This window comes from Caretta caretta, chromosome 1, assembly GCF_965140235.1.
Source record: "Caretta caretta isolate rCarCar2 chromosome 1, rCarCar1.hap1, whole genome shotgun sequence".
Lineage (NCBI taxonomy): Eukaryota > Metazoa > Chordata > Testudines > Cheloniidae > Caretta > Caretta caretta.
In genome coordinates, this window is record NC_134206.1 from 201087175 (window position 1) to 201110788 (window position 23614).

Below are 23614 nucleotides of genomic sequence, written 5' to 3' on the forward strand. Positions count from 1 at the left end.
AGACAGGATACTAGAACTAGATGGACCACTGGTTTGATCCAGTCTGATTGTTCCAACATTCTTTCCCTCCTAAATGACTGGTGGGCCAGATCCTGACATGTGATGCAGCCATTTTTCTCAGTAACACCAGTATAATTTGGCCATAAGCCCATTTTAACCAGCCCAGGGTGGTTAACACCAGTGGAAAGCTACATATCCTACAGTAGAATAGAGCAGACGCAGGGGTCCCTACACCATGTGTTTCCTCTGCTGCCAGAGTAAGAGGGAAAAGCTGCTCTTGCTCTGGAAAAGGGACACTGTCAGGACGTTCCTTTCTGAATGCAGAAGGGTGAACAGGGCCCCAATGTATGGCTTTTAGGATTTGGCCTGCTGGTTTAGATGTGGACATTTTTCCGTTTCTATAGATTTTGACAGAGAACTTCAATACTGTGCCTCAAATGACAGATATACAACTAGAGCCACAGTAAGGACTTTTTTGGGGAGTGCTCAAAAGCAAAACAGAATCATCAGTAAGTATAGCATATGCAACAGCACTGCTGTGTCGTGTGCTGCCAGCATACACATACCCCATGTGTATCAACCACTCTTGCTGTAATCTAGGGAAAGATATAGATGGGCTGAAATTTTGTATGCACTTTATACAAAGCTTTTCTATTTTTATGAGTCCTTATGGACTCTAGAAACAAAATCTCTTAGCAGATCATTAAACAAGCACAGCAGTTCTGCCACTTACCAGCGTTGTCCATTTCTACAGTGACCGATTCTCCACTCATGGGGAAAAGATTCAGTACATCTTCATACTTCCCTCGAGACAAAAAAGTGTGACCAGAAAGGCGTACGGACACTACCTCATCCTGGGTGCCAATACTGGAGACATGCCACTGCACAATTTCGTCATGGCAAAATCCCAGGATTTCAGTGCTGTCAGACATGTAGCCATTTATTGCTAAAACAAAGCATAAGATATGCTGTTACAGCACCATAAAGCCTCACCAGCATGCAAGACGGTAAGCCAAATTCATGCTTTCAATGGAGTGACATCAGGGATGGAACTGACACATCTTTGTATCCAGACAGAAAGGTTATTGGCACTCTGATGAAATTGGGCTGCAATCCAGACACCTTCATCTGAAGGGACACCATTAGGTTAAAAAAATCACATATTAAAATAAAATGTCCTTACCTCTGTTCCTAGTCACCCTATGTTGGATTCAGAGTGAAAGAATTCAAATATATAATTGGAGGAAACCCAAGAGGCTAGAGTTGCATCAGCAGTTTCTCTGGCTGCGCTGCGATCCTGTGTGTTACTCGACCACATGCTCTCTCCTGATTCCCTTGTGCTGTGGCCCTGAGGAGGCAGCTTCTAGGAACTACATGCACTGAGGGCCCCCACACGGCTGTGCAGCTGTGCCCCCCTCCCCACTGTCAAATTAACAGACTCATTAACACTTACAAATTGCTTAGTGCCATGCTAATAGCTGCAGCTTGCTCCAAACCCAAAAGCATGCAGTACGAGGCATGCAGCTGCTTGGCTGACTTCTGGAGTCTTCCCAACATCCTTCCCTTTACTTCCCTCCTGATTCCTTCCCCCAACCACCCCAGGGCAAACAGCTGCAGCATCACAGATTGTTCCTGGTCACCACCCCAGGAAGCCTGCCAGCCCCTGCCCACTCTAACCACTCACCCCCTGTATCCATTCCCCTCTGCGAGGCTCCACACAAACATTTACCAGGCCCCCGCTCCTCCCCCACCCAGGTACTCTACCTCTCTCTATCTCCCACAGTCACCGATACCTCCACCCCCCACCTTCCGGGTGCTGCCTCAGTGGACTGCAGTTGGTGGCCCAGAAGCCCATGCAGGGCTGCTGAGACCACTGACACTTCCCCTTCTCGGTTTACATTTGCCCGGCTCATGATGAGCTTGTTTGTGCCTAAGTTGCCCGAACCATGCCCTATGAAATTCTGGAAATAGCAGATCCTTGAAGCCAGAACCAGAACTCTGCTCATTCGTGCTTTCAGCACAATCTCAGGGGCCAGTTTCTGCCACTTGGGAAATCCCCATGCCTGCCTTGCACCTCAGAATAAGCACCCATCTGGGTACTTGCGCTCACACAAGCTTTTGCAAACTTGGGCCTAGTTTCCCACTCACTGTGCATCACGTTAGACCTGTAGAACTTGGGATCATCCCTTTTAACGCTGGAGGGGTTGTTGCAGTACTCCTTGATGTTATCCTCTAAGTACCAACTCTTGTTTTCATCAAACACGGCAAACACGGCCTGCTGCTCTGCATCCGCCTTGTTCTGAAAGACAGCAGACATGGCAGGGTAAGTTTTGCAAGCAGCTAACGGATACATAGTGGGGTATATTAAGGGCCTAATCTCGCCATCCCTCCAGAGGCAACATTTCCATTCATAGAATCATAGAATATAAGGGTTGGAAGGGACCCCAGAAGGTCATCTAGTCCAACCCCCTGCTCGAAGCAGGACCAAATCCCAGTTAAATCATCCCAGCCAGGGCTTTGTCAAGCCTGACCTTAAAAACCTCTAAGGAAGGAGATTCTACCACCTCCCTAGGTAACGCATTCCAGTGTTTCACCACCCTCTTAGTGAAAAAGTTTTTCCTAATATCCAATCTAAACCTCCCCCACTGCAACTTGAGACCATTACTCCTCGTTCTGTCATCTGCTACCATTGAGAACAGTCTAGAGCCATCCTCTTTGGAACCCCCTTTCAGGTAGTTGAAAGCAGCTATCAAATCCCCCCTCATTCTTCTCTTCTGCAGGCTAAACAATCCCAGCTCCCTCAGCCTCTCCTCATAACTCATGTGTTCCAGACCCCTAATCATTTTTGTTGCCCTTCGCTGGACTCTCTCCAATTTATCCACATCCTTCTTGAAGTGTGGGGCCCAAAACTGGACACAGTACTCCAGATGAGGCCTCACCAATGTCGAACAGAGGGGAACGATCACGTCCCTCGATCTGCTCGCTATGCCCCTACTTATACATCCCAAAATGCCATTGGCCTTCTTGGCAACAAGGGCACACGGTTGACTCATATCCAGCTTCTCGTCCACTGTCACCCCTAGGTCCTTTTCCGCAGAACTGCTGCCTAGCCATTCGGTCCCTAGTCTGTAGCTGTGCATTGGGTTCTTCCGTCCTAAGTGCAGGACCCTGCACTTAACCTTATTGAACCTCATCAGATTTCTTTTGGCCCAATCCTCCAATTTGTCTAGGTCCTTCTGTATCCTATCCCTCCCCTCCAGCGTATCTACCACTCCTCCCAGTTTAGTATCATCCGCAAATTTGCTGAGAGTGCAATCCACACCATCCTCCAGATCATTTATGAAGATATTGAACAAAACCGGCCCCAGGACCGACCCTTGGGGCACTCCACTTGATACCGGCTGCCAACTAGACATGGAACCATTGATAACTACCCGTTGAGCCCGACAATCTAGCCAGCTTTCTACCCACCTTATAGTGCATTCTTCCAGCCCATACTTCCTTAAAGTGAACAGTGAACAGAATCAAGTGAACAAAAGCACAGTCCAGTGGTTAGAGAAAGGGACTAGGGTTCCGGACTCCTGCGTTCCATTCCTACCTCTGCAACTGACTCACGGGGTGACACTGGACCAGCTACTAGCATGGCTGCTATGAGCTGGGCTCCCCCTAGTGGCCCACTTGTTGCTGTATGTGCAGGGGCTGAAGTCACTGCTTCCATTCACTTCTGCGTGGTGTCTGAGCCACTGTCAAAGTAGATTCCTTCCTTTGGCCCCATGGAGGGGAAGTGGAAGAAGAACTCTCCCAGCAACCCCCTTGCAATGCTTCTGGATCCCCAAAGTTTGGGGTTGCCAGACCTAGGTTAAACCTATGATAGACTGGGGTCAGAAGCTATCAGAGACTGGGGTCAGAACTTCCTCCCTGCATACCATCAAACTTTGGGGAAGTTTAGGGTGGTGTCTAGAATCAGGATTTTGCAATTTCTTGTCTTGGCAAACAAAGCACAATGAAAGAAATCACTAGCAGCCTGATCTTTCTAACTGAAAGTCCCAGCGAGCACTCTAAATCTGGGGCCACATATGCCAGCATGCAGCTAAAAACTATCACTGCAAGCAGCCCTTATAGAAAAGTCCTATAGAATTTAATACAAAACTATCCCCTTATTTTACGTTGTCTGACTCACCCTATAGAATTTAATGTCCCAACTAGTGAGTTCTGTAGGGTGGTTCAAAGAATTTATCCAAAGGATCTCATACCTCATTACATTCTACAGGTTTTTTGACTGACTTCTGAAGAAGCCTAGTGATCTGATCCCAGTTCAGTTCCAGAGGCCTTTTCTCTAAGGGAACAATCAATGAAACCAAATTCCCCTGTAGTTCAAACAACACACACGGACAGGCGCCTCTCTCTCTCTCTCTCTCAGAGGTTGCAGAAAATGTTCATACCTGCACACCCCTCTTGTCCAGTGCTTCACCTTTACAAATCAGAAGTGGGCCAATCAGTCCAGAGGCTATATCCCTGGTTACATCTACAGCACTGTGATATAATCTCGTTAGACACTGGGCATCCTGTGTGGTGGGCTGATCGGTGTCCACGACGCTCCATTTATACGTGTAGGTTTCCCCAGGTTGAACTGCTTTACTCAGGGTGCTGTTGTCTGAAGGAGAAATAAAAAGAGAGAAACATTAATAGGAGTTACAAACTTAGAGCCAGATTCATGGCTGGTGTAAATTGGTATAGCTCCAATGAAGTCAGTGCACCTTCAGGCACTTGAAGTCCAATATGTACTTTGGGCAGGTCTACACTTCAAAAACAACTGAGTACAGGGACCTAGATATAGCATGGTTGTCCCATGTGGCTTACGACAGAGTTCCTGTTTGCACTGCAGAAAGGAGCTTAACTATGCTCCGTTATTAAGTTACAGCCTTGGACCGTCCAAAGCTCTAGCACAGCCTGGAGACATGCTCTGTGTCCACTGCAGAATGCAAAACGTGTTGTCACTGTGTTTTCTGTCTGCAAAGGTCCCATGTGTTATATGGGAATTATACCACTTACGTCAGAGACTTGTCATAAAGCTAAATGAATGATGGGTGTAAATCACTTTGAGATCCATGGATGAAAGGCACTACAGAAGAACAAAAAAATTGTTGAACAAGGACTGTTCATATCTGGAGCAGAAAATTCTACATTTTAATTGTGACAGTGAACTGCACACTGGTGGGAAGGCAGATTCAGAAGGAATTGCCTTGGCTCTAGCCTACGTCGTGGCTAAAACCAGCTCCATTCTATTTCTACAACAAACCTGCTACTCACTACATTCTTCCTTTACCAAACAATCACCCATAAAACAGCATCTAATCAGTTGAAGTTAATGCTGCAGAAATAGAATCAAAGGACTGGAAAGGACCTCAAGAGGTCATCTAGTCCAGTCCCCTGCACTCATGGCAGGACTAAGTAATATCTAGACCACTGGTCTCCAAACTTTTTTGATCGCGCACCCCATCAGTAAAAATTTTTTGAGCACGCACCCCCAATATATGTATATTTATTTATGTATTAGACATGTACTACTGTACTAATATATTATGTACATTATAAAACACACAAAAAATAGAAATTAAAAAAGGATGAGATAAAGATGAAATAAACAATATTTTTAAAATAATGTATTTGATTTTATTTGATTTTAATATTTTTAGTGAGAAGCAATGTGATTGAATATGCTTCATTATTTTTTAAAATCTTGGTTTAACACTTTGTGATACAGCAATTCGAAGGTCTGGTTCTAAGTTCAGTTTATTTTGCACCTTGGATTTATTGGCTGTCATAGCTGAAAAAGATGCCTCACGAAGATACATAGATCCAAATGGAAGAAGTGCATCATTGGCTGTGCTTACTAAATCATGATACTCATTTTTCAATCCCATCCACCAATTATGCAAAGGTTTTTGTTGAAATTCGGCTCGTAAATTTCCATCTTCCCTGACGTCAAGCAGTTGTTCTTGCAGACTAATCGGAAGGTGTTGCATTTTTATATTTTTAACAAATGGGTTCAAAACCCACTGAAACTCTTTGTTTGGAAGATTTTTAAACAGGTTAGAAAATTCTGTTTCCAAGTTTTTTAAGTGTGCAAACATGAGAGTTTTTATAGGTGACACACTTACATCGTTTTCTGCAACAAAATCACATAACGATGGAAACATTTCCAAACATCTGTTTTCAAAATGCTCTCTCCATAGCACGAGTTTCTTTCAAAAAGCAGTTACTTTCTCACTCATTGTTAAAACGTCACCTTTACCTTGAAGGTAGAGATTAAGTGTGTTTATTTTTTCGAAAATATCTGCTAGGTAGCATACTACTAACAGCCACTTGTCATCACAGAAAAGGTCAGCAAATTTGGAACACTTGTCTTTTTGTAAAAGAAAAATGCGTAACTCATCTTTAAGTTCGACAACTCTTTTAAGCACTTTGTCACAAGATAACTAGCGAACCTCTGTGTGGTACAAAAGATTTTCATGGTCAGTCCCCATTTCATTACAAAGTATTGTAAAGATTCTACTATTTAAAGGTCTTGTTTTTATAAAATTAACCACATCGATGACATCCTGTAGCTCTTCGTGCACTTCTGGCTCCAACTTCTTCACAGCAATAGCTTGCCTATGAATGATGCAGTGAATGATTTTCACATGTGGTGCTATAAGAAAAGGAGGACTTGTGGCACCTTAGAGACTAGCCAATTTATTTGAGCATAAGCTTTCGTGAGCTACAGCTCACTTCATCGGATGCTGATGCTCAAATAAATTGGTTAGTCTCTAAGGTGACACTGGTGCTATCTCTGTAACCTTACCCCGGAATCCTTTCTTTATTCCAGTCAAAGCAGCCACTCCATCAGTGGTTACACTTACACAGTTTTTCCATAAAACATTGTTTTTATTAAAGAAGTCATTTACTGTTGAGAATATATCTTCTCCGGTACTTCTTTCCTTTAGTGGCTCACAAAAAAGTAGTTCCTTGTGTATTTCATTATTGAAACCGAATCTAGCAAATACCATAAGCTGAGACATATTAGGAACATCTGTACTTTCATCGAACTATGCAGCAAACCTCCCACACTGCGTAATTTGTTCTAATACTTGTTTCTTCAAATCTTCAGTAATGTTTTCTATGCGTCTTCCAACAGTATTTGCTGACAAAGGAATGCATTTTAGTTTGTTGCCATATTGTTTTCAGTGTATTATTTCATCCATTTTTACTGCGGCAGGAAGAACAAGTGTTTCCCCAATGGTATGTGGCTTTTTGTCTTTCACTATTAAGAAAGAAACCTTAAAAGAGGCTTCTAAACATTTATCATGAAGTTTAGTGAAATTTTGTAAAGTACTGGATTGAGTATCGCATGACTTTGAACATCGCTGAAAAAATTGTAGAGGTTTGTCTTCACGTTCTGGATGCTTAGTTTTTAAATGTCTTGCTAATCGTGATGGCTTCATACTATCATTAGCTAATATCTCAAGGCAGAATACACACTTAGGGCGAGGTTCATCGTTAATGACTGTGGATGTAAATCCATATGTCAAATAGCCTTCTTGATCATTTTGAATTTTTTTGGCTGACTTCTTGTCAGATCTGATTAGATCATCATTGTTTTTACCTCATAATGTGGTTGACGAAGAGCTCGTACTAGGAGTAGGAGAACTGCCAGCTCTGTCATTTTCTTGTTGTTCGCTTGTGCTTGCATTATTAGTATTATCTTCAACCCGCGGTTTCTTTGCAGGAATCTTTCTAAGCCACTTGTTCATTTTGTGAGGGTTAGTTTAGTTAAAACTAGATAATATAATCCATAAATCCACTTAACCGGGCACATGTAAACTGCAATACGTCGCAATACGCTGAAAGCGAACGAAAGCGTGAGGGCGCCACCGTCAACCCCTCCGTGTTGTGGAACTCCCACTCTTCCCTCAGGATACCTCGCAGGGCCGGTTCCAGGCACCAGCATAGGAAGCACTTGCCTGGGGCAGCACACTATAAGGGGCAGCATTCCAGCCAATCTTAGGGCAGCACTCCTCCAGCCGCCCTTTTTTTTTTCCCCCTCCGGCGGTGCTCCTCCTGCCATGCCCCCCAATGGATTGTCTTGCGCACCCCACTTTGGACACCACTGATCTAGACCATTCCTGACAGATGTTTGTCGAACCTGCTCTTAAAAATCTCCAATTAAGGAGATTCCACAACCTCCCTGGGCAATTTACTACAGTGCTTAACCACCCTTAAAGTTCGGAAGTTTTTCCTAATGTCCAACCTAAACCTCCCTTGCTGCAATTTAAGCCCATTGCTTCTTGTCCTAGCCTCAGAGGTTAAGAAAAACAATTTTTTCCCCTCCTCCTTGTAACAACCTTTTATGTACTTGAAAATGTATGTCCCCCCTCAGTCGTCTCTTCTCCAGACTAAACAAACCCAATTTTTTCAATCTTCCCTCAAAGGTCATGTTTTCGAGACCTTTAATCATTTTTGTTGCTCTTTTCTGGACTTTCCCTGATTTGTCCACATCTTTTCTGAAATGTGGTGCCCAGAACTGGACACAATACTCCAGTTGAGGCCGAATCAGTGCAGAGTAGAACAGAACAGAATTACTTTTTGTGTTTTGCTTACAACACTCTTGCTAATACATGCCAGAATGATGTTTGTTTTCTTTTGCAATAGAGTTACAATGTTGACTCATATTTAGCTTTAATCTGGGGGTCACAGTGTATCACCTTTGCACCGTACTCCTTCCTAAGCAGTCATTTCCCATTTTGTATGTGTTCAAGTGATTGTTCCATTCTAAGTGGAGTACTTTGCATTTGTCCTTATTGAATTTCATCCTAATTACTTCAGACCATTTCTCCAGTTTGTCCAGACCATTTTGAATTTTAATCCTATCCTCTAAAGCACTTGCAACCCCTCCCAGCTTCGTATCATCCACAAACTTTATAAATTTATTCTCTCTGCCATTATCTAAATCACTGATGAAGACATTGAACAGAACCAGACCCCACTTGATACGCCCTTCCAGCTTGACTGCAAACCACTGGGAATGCTGCTTGCTGTCTGACTCATACAACGAAGTGCAGTCACATCTCTCTGGTCCTTGAACAAATCCACTGACTCCCCCATTCCTTACAGGAATCAGGAAATAAAGTGTCCCCTCTTCCTTCTTTAAAGCCTTCCATGGGCTGGCTACAGATTATTTCATAGCCCTTAACTTCTGTGTAGTCTCTCATTTGCTTGCCCAGCACTAGCAACCTCACTATCCAAGATTGCGGATACACAGTCTTACCACTGTTGATGACTTTTCCTGCTGCTCTTTCTGTATCTCTCAGCCCCATTTCATTTCAGATCACAGCAGAAAACATTTCTCTCTCTTTTTCCCTTAGCTATGCCTCTTAATATTTCCTAATATTTCTTCTCCTCCATTACTATTTAGCCATGCAAAAACTATGAAGATATAGTACTTGGACTTTCAGAAAGTCTTTGACAAATCCCTAACCAAAGGCAGAGTAAGCAGTCATGGGATAAAAGGGAAGGTCCTCTCCTAGATCCATAACTAATTAAAAGATAGGAAACACAGGGTAGGAATAGAGGGTCAGTTTTCACAGCAGAGAAAGGTAAATAGCAGGTTCCTGCATGGATCTGTATTGGGAAATGTGTTGTTCAACTTATTCATAAATAATCTGGAAAAGAGGGTGAACAGAGAGGTGGCAAAATTTGCAGCTATACAAAAGTACTCAAGACAGTTAAATACAAAACTGACTGTGAATCGTCATAAAGGGATCTCACTAAACTAGGTGACTGGGCACCAAAATGGCAGATGAAATTCAGTGTTGATAAATACAAAATAACGCACATTGGAAAAAAATAATCCCAACTATATATACAAAATGATGGGGTCTAAATGAGCTGTTTCCACAACAGAAAGATCTAGGAGTCAACATGGATAGTTCTCTGAAAAGATCCACTCAATGTGCAGCAACAGTCAAAAAAGCAAACAATGTTAGGAACCATTAGGAAAGGGATAGATATTAAAACAGAAAATATCATACTGCCACTGTATAAATCCATGATACGCCCACACATTGAACAGTGCAGTTCTGGTCACCTTGTCTCAAAAAAGATATCTCAGAATTGGAAAAGGTGCAGAGAAGGGCAACAAAAATGATCAGGGGAATGGAACAGCTTCCGTACGAGCCAAGATTAAAAAGACAGGGACTGCTCAGCTTAGAAAAGGGACAACTAAGCGGCGGAGGAATATGACAGAGATATGGTAAAACCATGACCGGATTAGGAGAAAGTGAATCGGGACCTGTTAGTTACCCCTTCACATAACACAAGAACTAATGGTCACCCGATGAAATTAATAGGCAGCAGGTTTAAAACAAAAGTAGGGAAGTACTTCTTTGCTCAACCCACAGTCAACCTGTGGAACCCATTGTCAGGGGACGTTGCGAGGGCAGAAGTAGAACTGGGTTCAAAAAATAATTAGATAAGAATATGGAGGACAGGTCCATCAATGGCGATTAGCCAAAATGGTCAGGGACCCAACCCCATGCTCCAACTACCAGAAGCTGGGACTGTATGACAGGGGATGGATCACTGGAAATTGCCCTATTCTGTTTATTCCCTCTGAAGCATCTGGTACCGGCCACTGTCAGACAGGATACGAAGCCAGATGGACCTTTGGTCTGACCCAGTATGGCCGTTCTTATGTTACGTCAGCGAGACCCTTGGCTGGTGTAAACTGACATGAGCTCATTGAAGTTGAGGACCACGTCCACGCAGGCATTTTTTAAATAATAGTGCTGCTTAGCATATTTACATTTGATTTTTCATCTGTAGATCTCAAAGCACTTTACAAAAGTGGGCACTTATCATAATCCCCATTTTACAGATGGGGAAAACTGAGGCACGGAGAAGAGATGCAACTTTCCCAAAATCACACAGCAGGTCAGCGGCAGAGCTGGGAACAGAACCCAGGACTCCCACTCCTATGCCCTAATCAGTTACATGACCTCCTAAAGGCAAAGAGAGACCCTACACAAAGTAAGACTTTCGATATTGTGCAAATGTGAACAGTTTCTGACCTGTGGAATCCAGGGGGTCAGTGGCTCCTTCTGCATCTTTTGAAAGCGTCACTCCATGAAGGTAAATGCTGTAGGGTCGACTGGCCATATTTCTGAACACAATCTACGTAGATATGGAGATGCAGAAAGTTTGAGTTCAGCATTCAGTGAATCCTGGTCTGGGTAAATCCCAGGGAGAGCGAAACTTGCATGATTTCAGCACTGAAAGTGCTCAGGGGAAGAAACGCTCCTTAAAAGAAAAATCTGGGGATATTAAACCAGAAGCTCTACTGCAACATGAACATTTGTGGACCGCACTGATTGGGATTCCTCTTGTGCTGCCTGGTCTCAGGCGGCTGATGAGAATGCCATCCTCAGGAGCACTTCCCACACGGCCAGGCACACGAAGCCATGGAGAGTGCTAGCCATGGACTGGAATCATGGAGATTCCGTAAAAACAATGAGGAGTCTGTGTGGCACCTTAGAGACTAACCAATTTATTTGGGCATAAGCTTTTGTGGGATAAACCCCACTTCATCAGATGCATGGAGTTGAAAATACTGTAAGCAGGTATAAATATACAGCACATGAAAAGATGGGACTTGCCTTACCAAGTGGTACATTATACATTATCTGACAAAGACTACAACACAAGCTGTTTCTTATTTACAGTAAGTTATTTTACATTTACAGTAAGATACACCACAGTACATAACAGTCTTTGTATTTGGCCCTCGCCACTTACCGTGATTGTGTCTCTAACCTGAGCTCTGATAACAGGGCCCAGAATTCCCATTTCCTTGGGCCGGGGAGTCTCCAGAAGCTTATTGAAGTTGGCATCTTCATACTGCCTGAAAACAGCCTTTTTATACTTCTTCCCAATGAGATTTGAGAAGTTGTCCAAGGACTGAGCTTTATATTGCCTTAAAAAAAAAAAAAAACCAAAAAGTATCAATAAGATCTTCTTAATGGTGAGATCCACTAGATGATAGAATACTCTCCCACGGGAAATGGCGGAAGCCCCACTGCATGGCAAAAAACAGATCTAGATTAGACACAGCTCTATAAAATAGATTATGATGATTTGTGCTACAGTAGTAGCGAGAGGCCCAACCAAGGTCAGGGGTCTCATTGTGCGAGACACTGTACAAACACATAGTATGAGATAGCTTCTGCCTCAGAAAGCTTCCAATCGAAATTTTCAAGACAAACAAAGGAGGGGAGAGAGGAAGTATTACTCCTCCCATTTTACAAATAGGAAAAGGAGGCACAGAGGGACTGAGTCACTTGCCCAAGGTGTCACAGTCTGTGGCAGAGCCAGGAATTGAACTCTGATATCCTGAATCCAAATCAAGAGACTAGACTTAATTAACATTACACCAAGGTTTCAAAGACAGTGGAATTCCCAATGATGGCTAAGAATAGGTAGGGTTCATGAAGTAAGGTGAGAAGTTGTGTTTTAGCCATGAGCTGTGGCTGTTTTGTAACTGGATCCTTTTGAGAAATGCTGTGGAAGCGTGATAACAGTAAAGGTCAGATTTATTCCCCTCACTCTCTTCCTTTCCTTCTCCTCTCAATCCTCCCTCTCCCCTGCTGCATCCTGGGAATTGTAATTCCTGAACTCAAAGCTACAGGAGCCCGCTGGGAACAAATTTGCAAACACACACTGGGATAGCTATCTGCACCACACCTTTCCCCTTTAGAATAACCATTGTAAAATTTCAGTCACTTCCAGACCATCACTTGAGTCCTGTAACAAAGTCTTCCAATCTTTTAGGCAGTCTCCTATGTCTCACACTTCTCCTAATACCTGGAGAGGCACGAACAAGACCGGGTAGTGGAGCAATTCCTACTGCTATAAATTGTCCATCATTACTATTGGTGTCATCAGCGTTCTCTGGTCCAAGATGGAAATCAGCATTCTCTTCTTCAGCTGTTGGCTGATGAACTGTGGACAGTCTTGAAGTGTTCTATTTCTTTTGCTCTAGTAATCCAGCAGAATCTTCTCAGATTTCTGTTAACTGCAAAGGAAAGGAATATCCTGAACGTTCTTTTTTGACTTTGTATGACAGCTTCACATGAAGAAGAGCTCCAATTTCAAATTTGTGAGGTTTAGCACTTTACAGTACACACACTGCCTTTATTTCTCCTGTTTGTTCTGAACACATTCATGAATAGTTTCATCAGGTTTGGTTGAAAAAGGAGAACATGTAAGTCCTTGACAGGTAGTAAGTCATTTACCAGCCTTGTGTCCTCTTAACAGTTCAAAGGGTGATAATCATGGTGTTGAATGTGGAGTGGTCCCAGAAGCAAACAGTGTTTCATGTAAAGCTTCTTTCCCTGGTCTCACTTGAAAACTGGTAAGTTGCAAACTTTCTTTCACCAGTATGTTCATTCTCTCAAGTAGACCACTCGCTCTTGGATTGAAGAAAGAAACCGTTTTCTGTTTGATACCATTGTAAATGAGGTAGTGTTGCATTTCAGCACAAGTTATTTGCATTCCATGGTCAGTTACCAATTCCTTGGGAAATCCTTCTCGGGCAAAAACTAATGATTTTAACTTATTTACTATTTCAGCTGTAACCTTTCCAGTGAATGTAATTTCTGGCCAATCTGAATGATAGTTTACCATACTAGGACAAACCTCTGTGTAACAGACTGATCTTCAAATGCTCCCCATTAGGTCAGGAGCCGGTTTCTCTCATGAACAATTGGGATAACGAACTGGTGTGAGAAGGAGGCTGAAGGTTTTCTGTGACTTATCACTTCTAGCACAAGCCGTGCAAGTCTTGATTATTTCCTCAACTTGCTTGTCCATCCCTGGCCACCAGAAGTCTTATCGCAGTTGTCTTTTGGTTAGACTCATCCCCATATGTCCTCCATCTGCCAGGTCAATTAATCGTTGTCTCACAAGTGTAGGCACAACAAGATGGTCAATTCTCAAAACCCATTCATTTACAAAGGACAGCTCACGTGATACATGTCTATAGATAGCTCCGAGTGTTCTGGTGTCATTGTCATGTAAGACCATCCATTGACTATGTAAGTCTTTAGGTCCTTGTGATGGGGTGTGCTCCCCACACTGAAACTGCAAGAGTTGCATTAGGTCAGGTGGGCCCAATCAGCTAATTAGGTTCAAAAGGGGAGCTTTGGGTTGGAGGCAGCTAACAGAGAGAAGCTCACTTGTGAGAGAGAGGCAAGGCTTCTACAAAAGACAGGGAATTAGCAGGGAGATATGTGCAGTCACTTCTGGGAGAAGTTTCAGAGGAACAGCCGTGTTAGTCTGTATTCGCAAAAAGAAAAGGAGTACTTGTGGCACCTTAGAGACTAACCAATTTATTTGAGCATGAGCTTTCGTGAGCTACAGCTCACTTCATCAGATGTATACCGTGGAAACTGCAGCAGACTTTATATACACACAGAGAATATGAAACAATACCTCCTCCCACCCCACTGTCCTGCTGGTAATAGCTTATCTAAAGTGATAAACAGGTGGGCCATTTCCAGCACAAATCCAGGTTTTCTCACCCTCCACCCCCCCACACAAATTCACTCTCCTGCTGGTGCTAGCCCATCCAAAGTGACAACTCTTTACATAATCAAGTCGGGCTATTTCCTGCATAGATCCAGGTTTTCTCACATCCCCCCCACCCCCATACACACACAAACTCACTCTCCTGCTGGTAATAGCTCATCTAAACTGACCACTCTCCAAGTTTAAATCCAAGTTAAACCAGAACATCTGGGGGGGGGGGCGGGTAGGAAAAAACAAGAGGAAACAGGCTACCTTGCATAATGACTTAGCCACTCCCAGTCTCTATTTAAGCCTAAATTAATAGTATCCAATTTGCAAATGAATTCCAATTCAGCAGTTTCTCGCTGGAGTCTGGATTTGAAGTTTTTTTGTTTTAAGATAGCGACCTTCATGTCTGTGATTGCGTGACCAGAGAGATTGAAGTGTTCTCCGACTGGTTTATGAATGTTATAATTCTTGACATCTGATTTGTGTCCATTTATTCTTTTACGTAGAGACTGTCCAGTTTGACCAATGTACATGGCAGAGGGGCATTGCTGGCACATGATGGCATATATCACATTGGTGGATTAATTTAGGCTTAAATAGAGACTGGGAGTGGCTAAGTCATTATGCAAGGTAGCCTGTTTCCTCTTGTTTTTTCCTACCCCCCCCCCCCAGATGTTCTGGTTTAACTTGGATTTAAACTTGGAGAGTGGTCAGTTTAGATGAGCTATTACCAGCAGGAGAGTGAGTTTGTGTGTGTATGGGGGTGGGGGGGATGTGAGAAAACCTGGATCTATGCAGGAAATAGCCCGACTTGATTATGTAAAGAGTTGTCACTTTGGATGGGCTAGCACCAGCAGGAGAGTGAATTTGTGTGTGGGGGGGTGGAGGGCGAGAAAACCTGGATTTGTGCTGGAAATGGCCCACCTGTTGATCACTTTAGATAAGCTATTACCAGCAGGACAGTGGGGTGGGAGGAGGTATTGTTATATACACACAGAGAATATGAAAAGTCTGCTGCAGTTTCCACGGTATACATCTGATGAAGTGAGCTGTAGCTCACGAAAGCTCATGCTCAAATAAATTGGTTAGTCTCGAAGGTGCCACAAGTACTCCTTTTCTTTCTGGGAGAAGGGAGATGTGGCTGCGGCTACAGAGGCAGGTAGCCTCGGGTTACTCCCTGGGAGGAGGGAGTGAAGAGACTGGCAAACCCAGAGGATGGGGGCAGGCCAGGAGGTATGGAAGCGGCTCAGGGAAAGGCAGCAAGGTGCAGGGAACTGATCTTGGCTGTTGTGTAGAGGGTCCCTGAGCCGGAACCTGAAGTAAAGGAAGGGCCCAGGTTCCCCCACTGCAGGAGTGGCACCGTGAGCTAATGAAGCGGAAGACTGCTGGAGAGCAGGAACATTGATACACTCCAGCACCTAGAAGGGGAAACCACAATAGTCACTTAGCCAGAGGGCTGAGTCACAAAGAGGACGCTGCAGCTCTTGGAAGTAAGAGGGAGGCTGCAGAGGAGAAACAGACAGGTGTAATTGCTGGGAGGGACACTGGCCTGACTGAACTAATATCCAGGACAGCCACAAAGTGGCGCCATCCGGCGGTGAGTACAGCAACCCCATCACAGTCCTGAACTACCTTGTCTTCTCTCATGGCTGTTACCCACTCTGAGATTGAGTTGTAGCAGAGATTTGTGCAAGGACAATCTCTTCATCATCTTTCTCTATTGCACCCTCATGGTAAGATATGAGCAGGCGAGACGGAATCTGCAGTGGTGTTTTTGACTCCTGGAAGATACACTGTCAGCAAATCAAAGTCCTTTAGTTTGGTGACCCATTTGGCAATTCTTGGAGTTGCTTTTCCAGAACCTCATGTGATGAATAAAGGTGAAAAAGGTTTATGATCAGATCTTAAGATAAATCTCCCACCACCCCATAAGTAAGTTCTGATGTGTCTTACTGCCCAGAAACATGCCAGAACTTCTTTCGCAGAGACAGAATAAGATTTTTCAGAATCAGTCAGGGCTCTGGAGGCAAATGCAATAGTGACTCCTGTCCATTTTTTAGCTGAGTCAAGACAGCACGAAGACCTTACTCACAAGCTTCTCTTGTGACAATTGTTTGTTTCACAGAACCAAAAGTTCTTAAAGCCGGGATGGTGGACAGTGCATATTTGATCTTGTTAAAGCTGTTCTTGTACACGTCAACCCATTCAAACCTTACATGTCCTTTTTTTAGGAGATGACTCAACAGAACTACTTTCATAACAAACTTTGAATGGTATTTGCATAATCCAAAGGAGGACTGAAGTTTGTGCTTTTTGTCAGGCTGTGGTGCATCACAAATGGTTTTCACTAGGTCTGGTTTTGGTTGTATGCCGTTCTGAGAGATTCTATGCCCTAGACATGTCACTGAGATGGTACGGAGTTGACATTTCTTCTTGCTAATGGTAAATCTGTATCCAAGTTTTTCTAGAACCTTTTTTAGCATGCCATCATGTTCAGATTCATCTTTGCCATTCACTAGAATGTCATCTTGAAAGTAAGTAACACGCATTCTCTCACCAAAGATTGCAGGCATCATTCTCTGGAATACTGGTACTACAGAGGCCTTTTGAATTGGAAAAAACATTCTGCAGTGATGAAAGCTGTGTACTTGCAGGATTTTTCCATTAAGGGGATCTGGTGGTAAGCCGAGCATAAATCAAGAGTCATAAAGACTCTTGCCTCCTTCAAGGTGAGCAGCATTTCACTGATGTTGGATAGAGGATGACAATACACAACTATGCTGGAGTTTAAATCTCTCAAGTCCACATACATGTGGATAGCACCATTGGGCTTCCTGGTGAGAATGATAGGAGAAACCCATTCTGATGAATCAACTCGTTCAATCGTATCTGCTTTATGTTGTTTCAGAATCTCCTTGAGTGGTTGTCTCACTGCAACTGGTATGTTCTGCATTTTATGTTGCACAGGAACCACATTATATTGTAGCTGGCACTTGTGCTTGAACCTTTTTGCAACCCCTGCAGTGTCTGTGAAAACTTCTGGAAAGTCCAATTCCCATGCCCCAAGTGATCTGCTTGTATATATTTAAGTTTCTACAGACGGATCGGAGCTGTTCCTGACCAGCCTCTTCTCCCCACAGATCCAGGAAATCTAATACCTCCTGTGTAGTACAGGCAGGAGTGTGCCTGCAACATGTAGTTCGCATGGTCAGTTGCTAGGTGAGCTCTCCAAGCTGGGCAACCAGGAAATGGAATTCCAAAAATTCATGGGGCTTTTAAGGGGAGGGGCAGCTTCCTGCATACCTCCAGTGGAGTTCAAAACGGTGAGAGGTCAAGGAGAGGCATTGTGGGACACCTCCTGGAGGCCATTAATTTGATGTAAGTTATGCAGTGTCTATACTGACACTGCATCCATCTAACTACATCAATCTTGACTCTACGCTGCTCATGGAGGTGGAGTTTAGTTGGCAGAGCGGGGTAGTTACGTCGGCGGGATTGAAATTAACGAGTAGACACTTCCATAGTTAGGTCACTGTAAGATGCCTTGCATTGACCTAACTCTTTAATGTAGACCAGGCCTAACTTGACGCTCTGGCACTGAGAGTGAAGTATCTATGCCTTGGGGTCATCTGACCTGGACCCTGCCAGGGATAGGCAGCGTGAATTTGTCAATTTAACAGATGAAATGATCAGAGATCAAATCGTCATGAAGACAACAAGTTCCCCCAAGATTTGTGAACAACTCCTCATGATAAAAGGCCTTACCCTGGAGAAAACCATAGAAGCTGCCTGACGAGTGGAAAGCACCATCCACTGTGTTAAGTCGCTTTCTGCAACACCAGATGTCTTCCAGCCAGCAGGTTAATACAGTCTGATACAAGACTGCAACCCGCAAAGCTCCTAAATCTACATCCTTTATTCCCAACCAACACTGGATTGTGCTATTTGCCAACTCCCAACCTGAGTTGCATGCTTCAGACATACCCCAGAGGCTATGGTGGGTCTCCCATCGGTGACTATTTTACAGCTACCATAGAGTACAAAAGCTGTAATCCCAAGGGGAAAAAAAAAAAAATCTATGTAGCCCAAATGAGAGTTTCTATTTTAGGATGGAATTATCAAAGGGGGCTTCAAATGATATTAGATCTGAACAGCACAGAACATATTCTGCAAACTGGAAAAAAGGACTACAAGAGGGACCTGCAGCAGTGCTGCGTGAAAGCCAAGGAGCTGCAGCACGCATACCAGAAGACAAGGGAGGCCAACAATTGCTCTGGTGTGGAGCTGCAGTCTTGCCACTTTTACAAAGAGCTGCATGCTATCCTCGATGGAGAACCCACCACCACCTCTCCCAAGAGCCCTGTGGATTCTTTGGAGGAACCTGAGTCTCAGGCCCTCTGCTGTGAACAGCGAGGAGGAGGAGGAGGAGTATGGCGACAGGTGACCAAGGTATCCAGTGGTGCAGCAAGCCAGGACATATTTTTGAGTCCTGCACAGTCCAGCTAGTCCCTACAGTCCAACACAGGCAAGCCTGATGCAGGGGAAGGAATTTCTCATAAGTATGCAATTTGCTTTGAAATTGCAGGGATGGAAGGCCCAAAGTTGCAGGACACGTCTGTTGATTTACTTTTTTTTTTACTGATGCTAGGTAAGGTAGTGAAACAACCAATAGAGGTAGAGTTGTTATCTGCTTTTCATCCCCCTCTAGAGTTAGGCAGAGGGTCCCTGCAGAACAGTTTGTGCGCTCCAGGATGTCCTGCATATCCTCCACAGAGATTGTGTGGAAACTTCTCTGGATGTAGTGTGCAATCCTCGGCCAAAGGTTTCTGGGGAGGGCTTCCTTATTTCTTCTGCTACGGTAGGACACTTTCCTACGCCACTCAGTGATTACTTCAGCCGGAACCTTTGCAGCACACAGGCTGGCTGCATATGGCCCTGGTTTGCAGCCAGACACCTGCAGGATCTGTTCCCTTCCAGCCTCCATTACCCTCAGGAGTAAGATATCAGCTAAAATCACCACCGTCTGTGGAAAACAGTGCCAGTATTCAGTTCAATTGCCCTATATGCATACACTCATGCCCATGAGCTATCCCCTTCATTCCCCCCCTCTTCCCTTCATGGTCGTACTCATCATGACTGGACTGCAGCCATATAAGGAGGAGAAGGAAGAAGAGGGATGGCATGTTCCAAGAGATCCTGCAAGCCTCTGCTGCTTTGGATACCAAGCATGGGGCTTGGATGTTCACCCTTGTGGACAGCAGGCCAGAGATAGAGCGGAGAGGAGAAAGGTGCAGGAAAAGGACAGAGATGTGCAGCAGGAGATGCTAGCGCTTCTCAAGCAGCAAACAGACATGCTGCAGACTCTTGTTGAGCTTCAGGTTCAACCATCTTGTGCTCGCCTCCTTCTGCAGCCCAAAGAGAACTGCATTCTGGGACCTCTGGGGCCACTGCACTATCCCTACCACACCACCCTGGACAATCACAGCTGCAAATACACTGACCTGTGAAAGACATAGTTTGTATATGTGTTTCTGAATTGGAAATGACTTTTCTTTCCCCTTCAAAAGTTCTTTTCCCTTTATTTAAGTTTTATTCAATTATCATTTTTTTCTATTTGCATAGGTATGGAATAAACGTCTATTTTTGGCAACTTAGTGGATTTCCCAACTCCAAACTGAGTCCCAACTGATCAGTAGCAGTCGGGCATTGCAAGTTTCCACAGTGCAATTACCACTCACTTCTCCACTCTCAGTGCAGATCTCATTTTGGTGTTGCTGCGCAGGAGGGCTGGGGTGAGTTCAGCACATAGATCCAAGAACATCCGAAAATTCTGCAGCCACTGCTCATCTTCCCAAACCTGACGTGATCCCACCCGTCAGTGCTTCTTTCTCCGGCCCAGCTCCAGCTCCATCATGAATGCCGTCAACAACTTTGAATTGTTTCTTTCTATGTCCCAGAGCAAATCTAGCCTCCGAGAAATTGTCACGTTCCCTGCAGCAAATCTGGCGGCTCTGCAAATACTGCAGGACCAGGCATGCCATTCTCACAACACTCATCACATCAGTGCAGAGCTGTGCAGGATCCATGCTTCTGACACAGATAATGGACAGCCAGGAGGGATGCACAGGTTTGTGGGGATTTTGAGAAGAGGCGTGGAACGTTATGGGATGCAGATGAAATTATGGGATGGAGAACACTGCATTATGGGACGTTGAAATCATGTTCCTAGTCACCCCTGCGCGACTCGTTTTGCATCGATACAAATGCTGCTAGTGAGAATGCGCACCGCCGACAAAAACAGTGCAGTGTGGACACGCAAAACTGATGTAATTACTGCAGTGGCTGTATGCTGACGTAACTTAGGTCGACATCATTTTGTCGCGTAGACATGGCCTTCGTCTGCACAACAGCACCACTCGCCTAGGAAACCACCTGCCGCCTTGTGGTGTCAGACTCCCTAGGCTTCCAGCCTGTCCTTGATCCTGTCCCTGTTCTGGCTTCAGCCTTGCCCAGGCTTTGTTCTAGCCTGCTAGGGGTGAAAGTAAGTCAAGTGACTTACCGGTATGCTGGGGCCAGCTCTGGTCCCCGGAAGGGGCGGGGCCTAGGGTGGAAGGGGTGGGGCTGAGGGGGTCAGAGCCAGCTCCAGCCCACCCTGTAAAGGAAGTGCCCCGCCCCTCCTTCTCCTTCTCTTCCTCCTCCTCTTCCCCCCTCTCCCACCAGGGCTCCAGCAGCGGGCCTCTGGAGGCAATTTAAAGGGCCTGGGGCTCCAGCCACTGCTGGAAGCCCCAGGCCCTTTAAATTGCCCCTTGGGGAAGCCGGGCTTCCCCAGTATGGTGCACCGGCTCTTGCTGGTACGCTGTACCGGGGTGTACCGGCTTACTTTCACCTCTGAGCCTGCTCCAATCTTCTCTGTGCCCTACTCTGACTCTGCCCCAGACATGTTCCTGACCTGCTCTAACCCTGTACCCACCTCCTGAACCCCAGGCCCTTGGACTGTCTCCAACCTGGCTTCAACCTTTGGCCTGCTTCTGGTATCTGACTGTGATCCTGACTGGGCTCGTCTATGGACTCTGACCTTGGTTCTAACCCAGCGCCTGTCCCTGGACCTTAGTTTCAGCACTGCCCTGTCCCAACTCTATGTCCGGCTTCGACTACTGCTCTAACCACCAGGCTTGACTACCTAGAACCTGGAGCCTGACACATTCACTTATTCAGCCGGGTAGAGACCTTCAGAAGCCATTTACTAGGACTTCTACATAGTGCATTCCATAAATACCATGCAACCCTGCCTCTAATATTCCTCCTCTTCTACAAGATTGAGTTCCTGTGAAAAATATGCAGAAGGAGTTCTTAAGGGCTAGGACTTTACATTATATAGCGCATTTCCTAAGCCGCCTCAAGTTAACATTCATCAGCACAGTATAGTTCACCGTTTTACCTATCAATGGTCTCTGGAATTTCTGGAGCATAATCCCAGGTGACTTCTTCCGCAGCAATGAAATATTCCCAGTCCTTAATCATACGCAATTCCTTAAAGGATAATTTCTTCTTGAACACGTCTTTCCCCGCACATTCTGTTATGTTGAGGTAACCGTGCATTCCAGCTGGTTGAAGAGAGACACAGTACAATGGTTACTGTTAGTCCTATGAACACAGCATTCCTACAGCCCATCAGCTCAGGATGCATGAAAACATTCACTCATTGACCTGAGTCTATTCAGGTTGAAAAAAAAGAAGAGTTCAGGCATTAAGGGTGGTATTTTCAAAGGGGCTTGTGGGAGTCACTGAGAGCTCAGCAACTAACTTGCATAGCCTCCCTTGAAAATACCAGCCTAACTGACAGCAAGAACTGCCCCTTTTCTGTTAAATGAGCCCTCCAACCTTTCACAAGAGGGAATCCACAGATCCATTATAACAGAGATCTGTTCACTCCAGGGGGAAACTAACATCCACTGTTAAAGATGAGCAGAAAAGATTTTTTGCCTACTGAACTGCAAAAGTTCTCTGTTTCTCCTGAAAAAGCTGGTCAATCTCCAGGATTTTTTTTATAATGAGGCTCATCTGAGCACTTCCCAAAGAGTTAAAAACTAAGTTATATTCATTGTTGCCCTCTAACCCCTTTGCAGCAGTCATCCTAATGAGCCCCATCTTGCAACCCTAATTTAAACAAAATGCCCTGTTTCCACTGATTTCCTAGGATGATCCCAAATGCGTTAGCCACCACATTTGACAAACTTAGCAGCACTTTAGGAGATAAGGAGGAAGAGACAAGAATGACACTCTAACTGTATAACTGCCACCTGAACAGATGTTCCCTTGCCTTGCAGATGCTTCTGGACAAGAGAAGATATCAGCCACCTTCCTTTCTGGCTCACGGTCATGTTTGCTGTGGTCGATGCACCTCCCACAAGGCTGATGGTCGAGACCTTGCGACGATTTTGTTCCAGGACTTGCCCATTGAAATGGATGGAGAAAATCTCTGGTTTGGAGCTCATTCCTATCAAATGCCAGCTAATGTTATCGTATGTGCAAGCTCCTAGGTCTGAAACAAAACAGCAGGGTTCAGAACACAGGTGAATCATCCCAGAATCACAGAATGGTTCATTAATTCCCACTGGTAGGTGAAAAGTGAATACCCACTCTGCACTTTTAATAAAGTCTCTCTGATATCTCAATGGCCATGTCTAGGATGGATACTGTATAGGCCATGGGTGGGATTTTCAAAAGTACTTAAGTGGATTAGGAGTCTAAATCCCATTGAAGCCAATGGGAGTTGAGTGCCTAACTCACGTAGGTGCTTTTGAAAAACCTCACTCCTTATCCAGTGGGTGGCAGGAAGAGATTTAATTGTCTCTCTGCACAAACAGCCACGCCCTTGGAAGCCATGTGCGCTTGGCACCAAGGGCAGACTGCAGGGGAAAGCGGTAGTGGTTGGGAGCGCACACATGCTCCCTTGTGGAACCAGATGCTCAACGTAAGGTTATACACGAGTCTGTGCCACTCT

The 23614-nt window shown here is 44.7% G+C and overlaps 1 protein-coding gene across 3 annotated transcripts in view; it reads right to left on the reverse strand.

Moving 5' to 3' along the window:
* LOC142068792 (coagulation factor V-like) overlaps positions 1-23614 on the reverse strand; it is an 86783-nt gene that overhangs the window by 29900 nt on the left and 33269 nt on the right. For all 3 annotated transcript variants that reach the window (XM_075118701.1, XM_075118699.1, XM_075118698.1), the window contains 7 exons: positions 22931-23152; positions 22049-22214; positions 11833-12010; positions 11109-11211; positions 4443-4654; positions 2149-2299; positions 734-946 (listed from right to left, as the gene is read on the reverse strand). In XM_075118701.1, the coding sequence (XP_074974802.1) occupies positions 734-946; positions 2149-2299; positions 4443-4654; positions 11109-11211; positions 11833-12010; positions 22049-22214; positions 22931-23152 (1245 nt within the window). The remainder of the gene's footprint in view (positions 1-733; positions 947-2148; positions 2300-4442; positions 4655-11108; positions 11212-11832; positions 12011-22048; positions 22215-22930; positions 23153-23614) is intronic.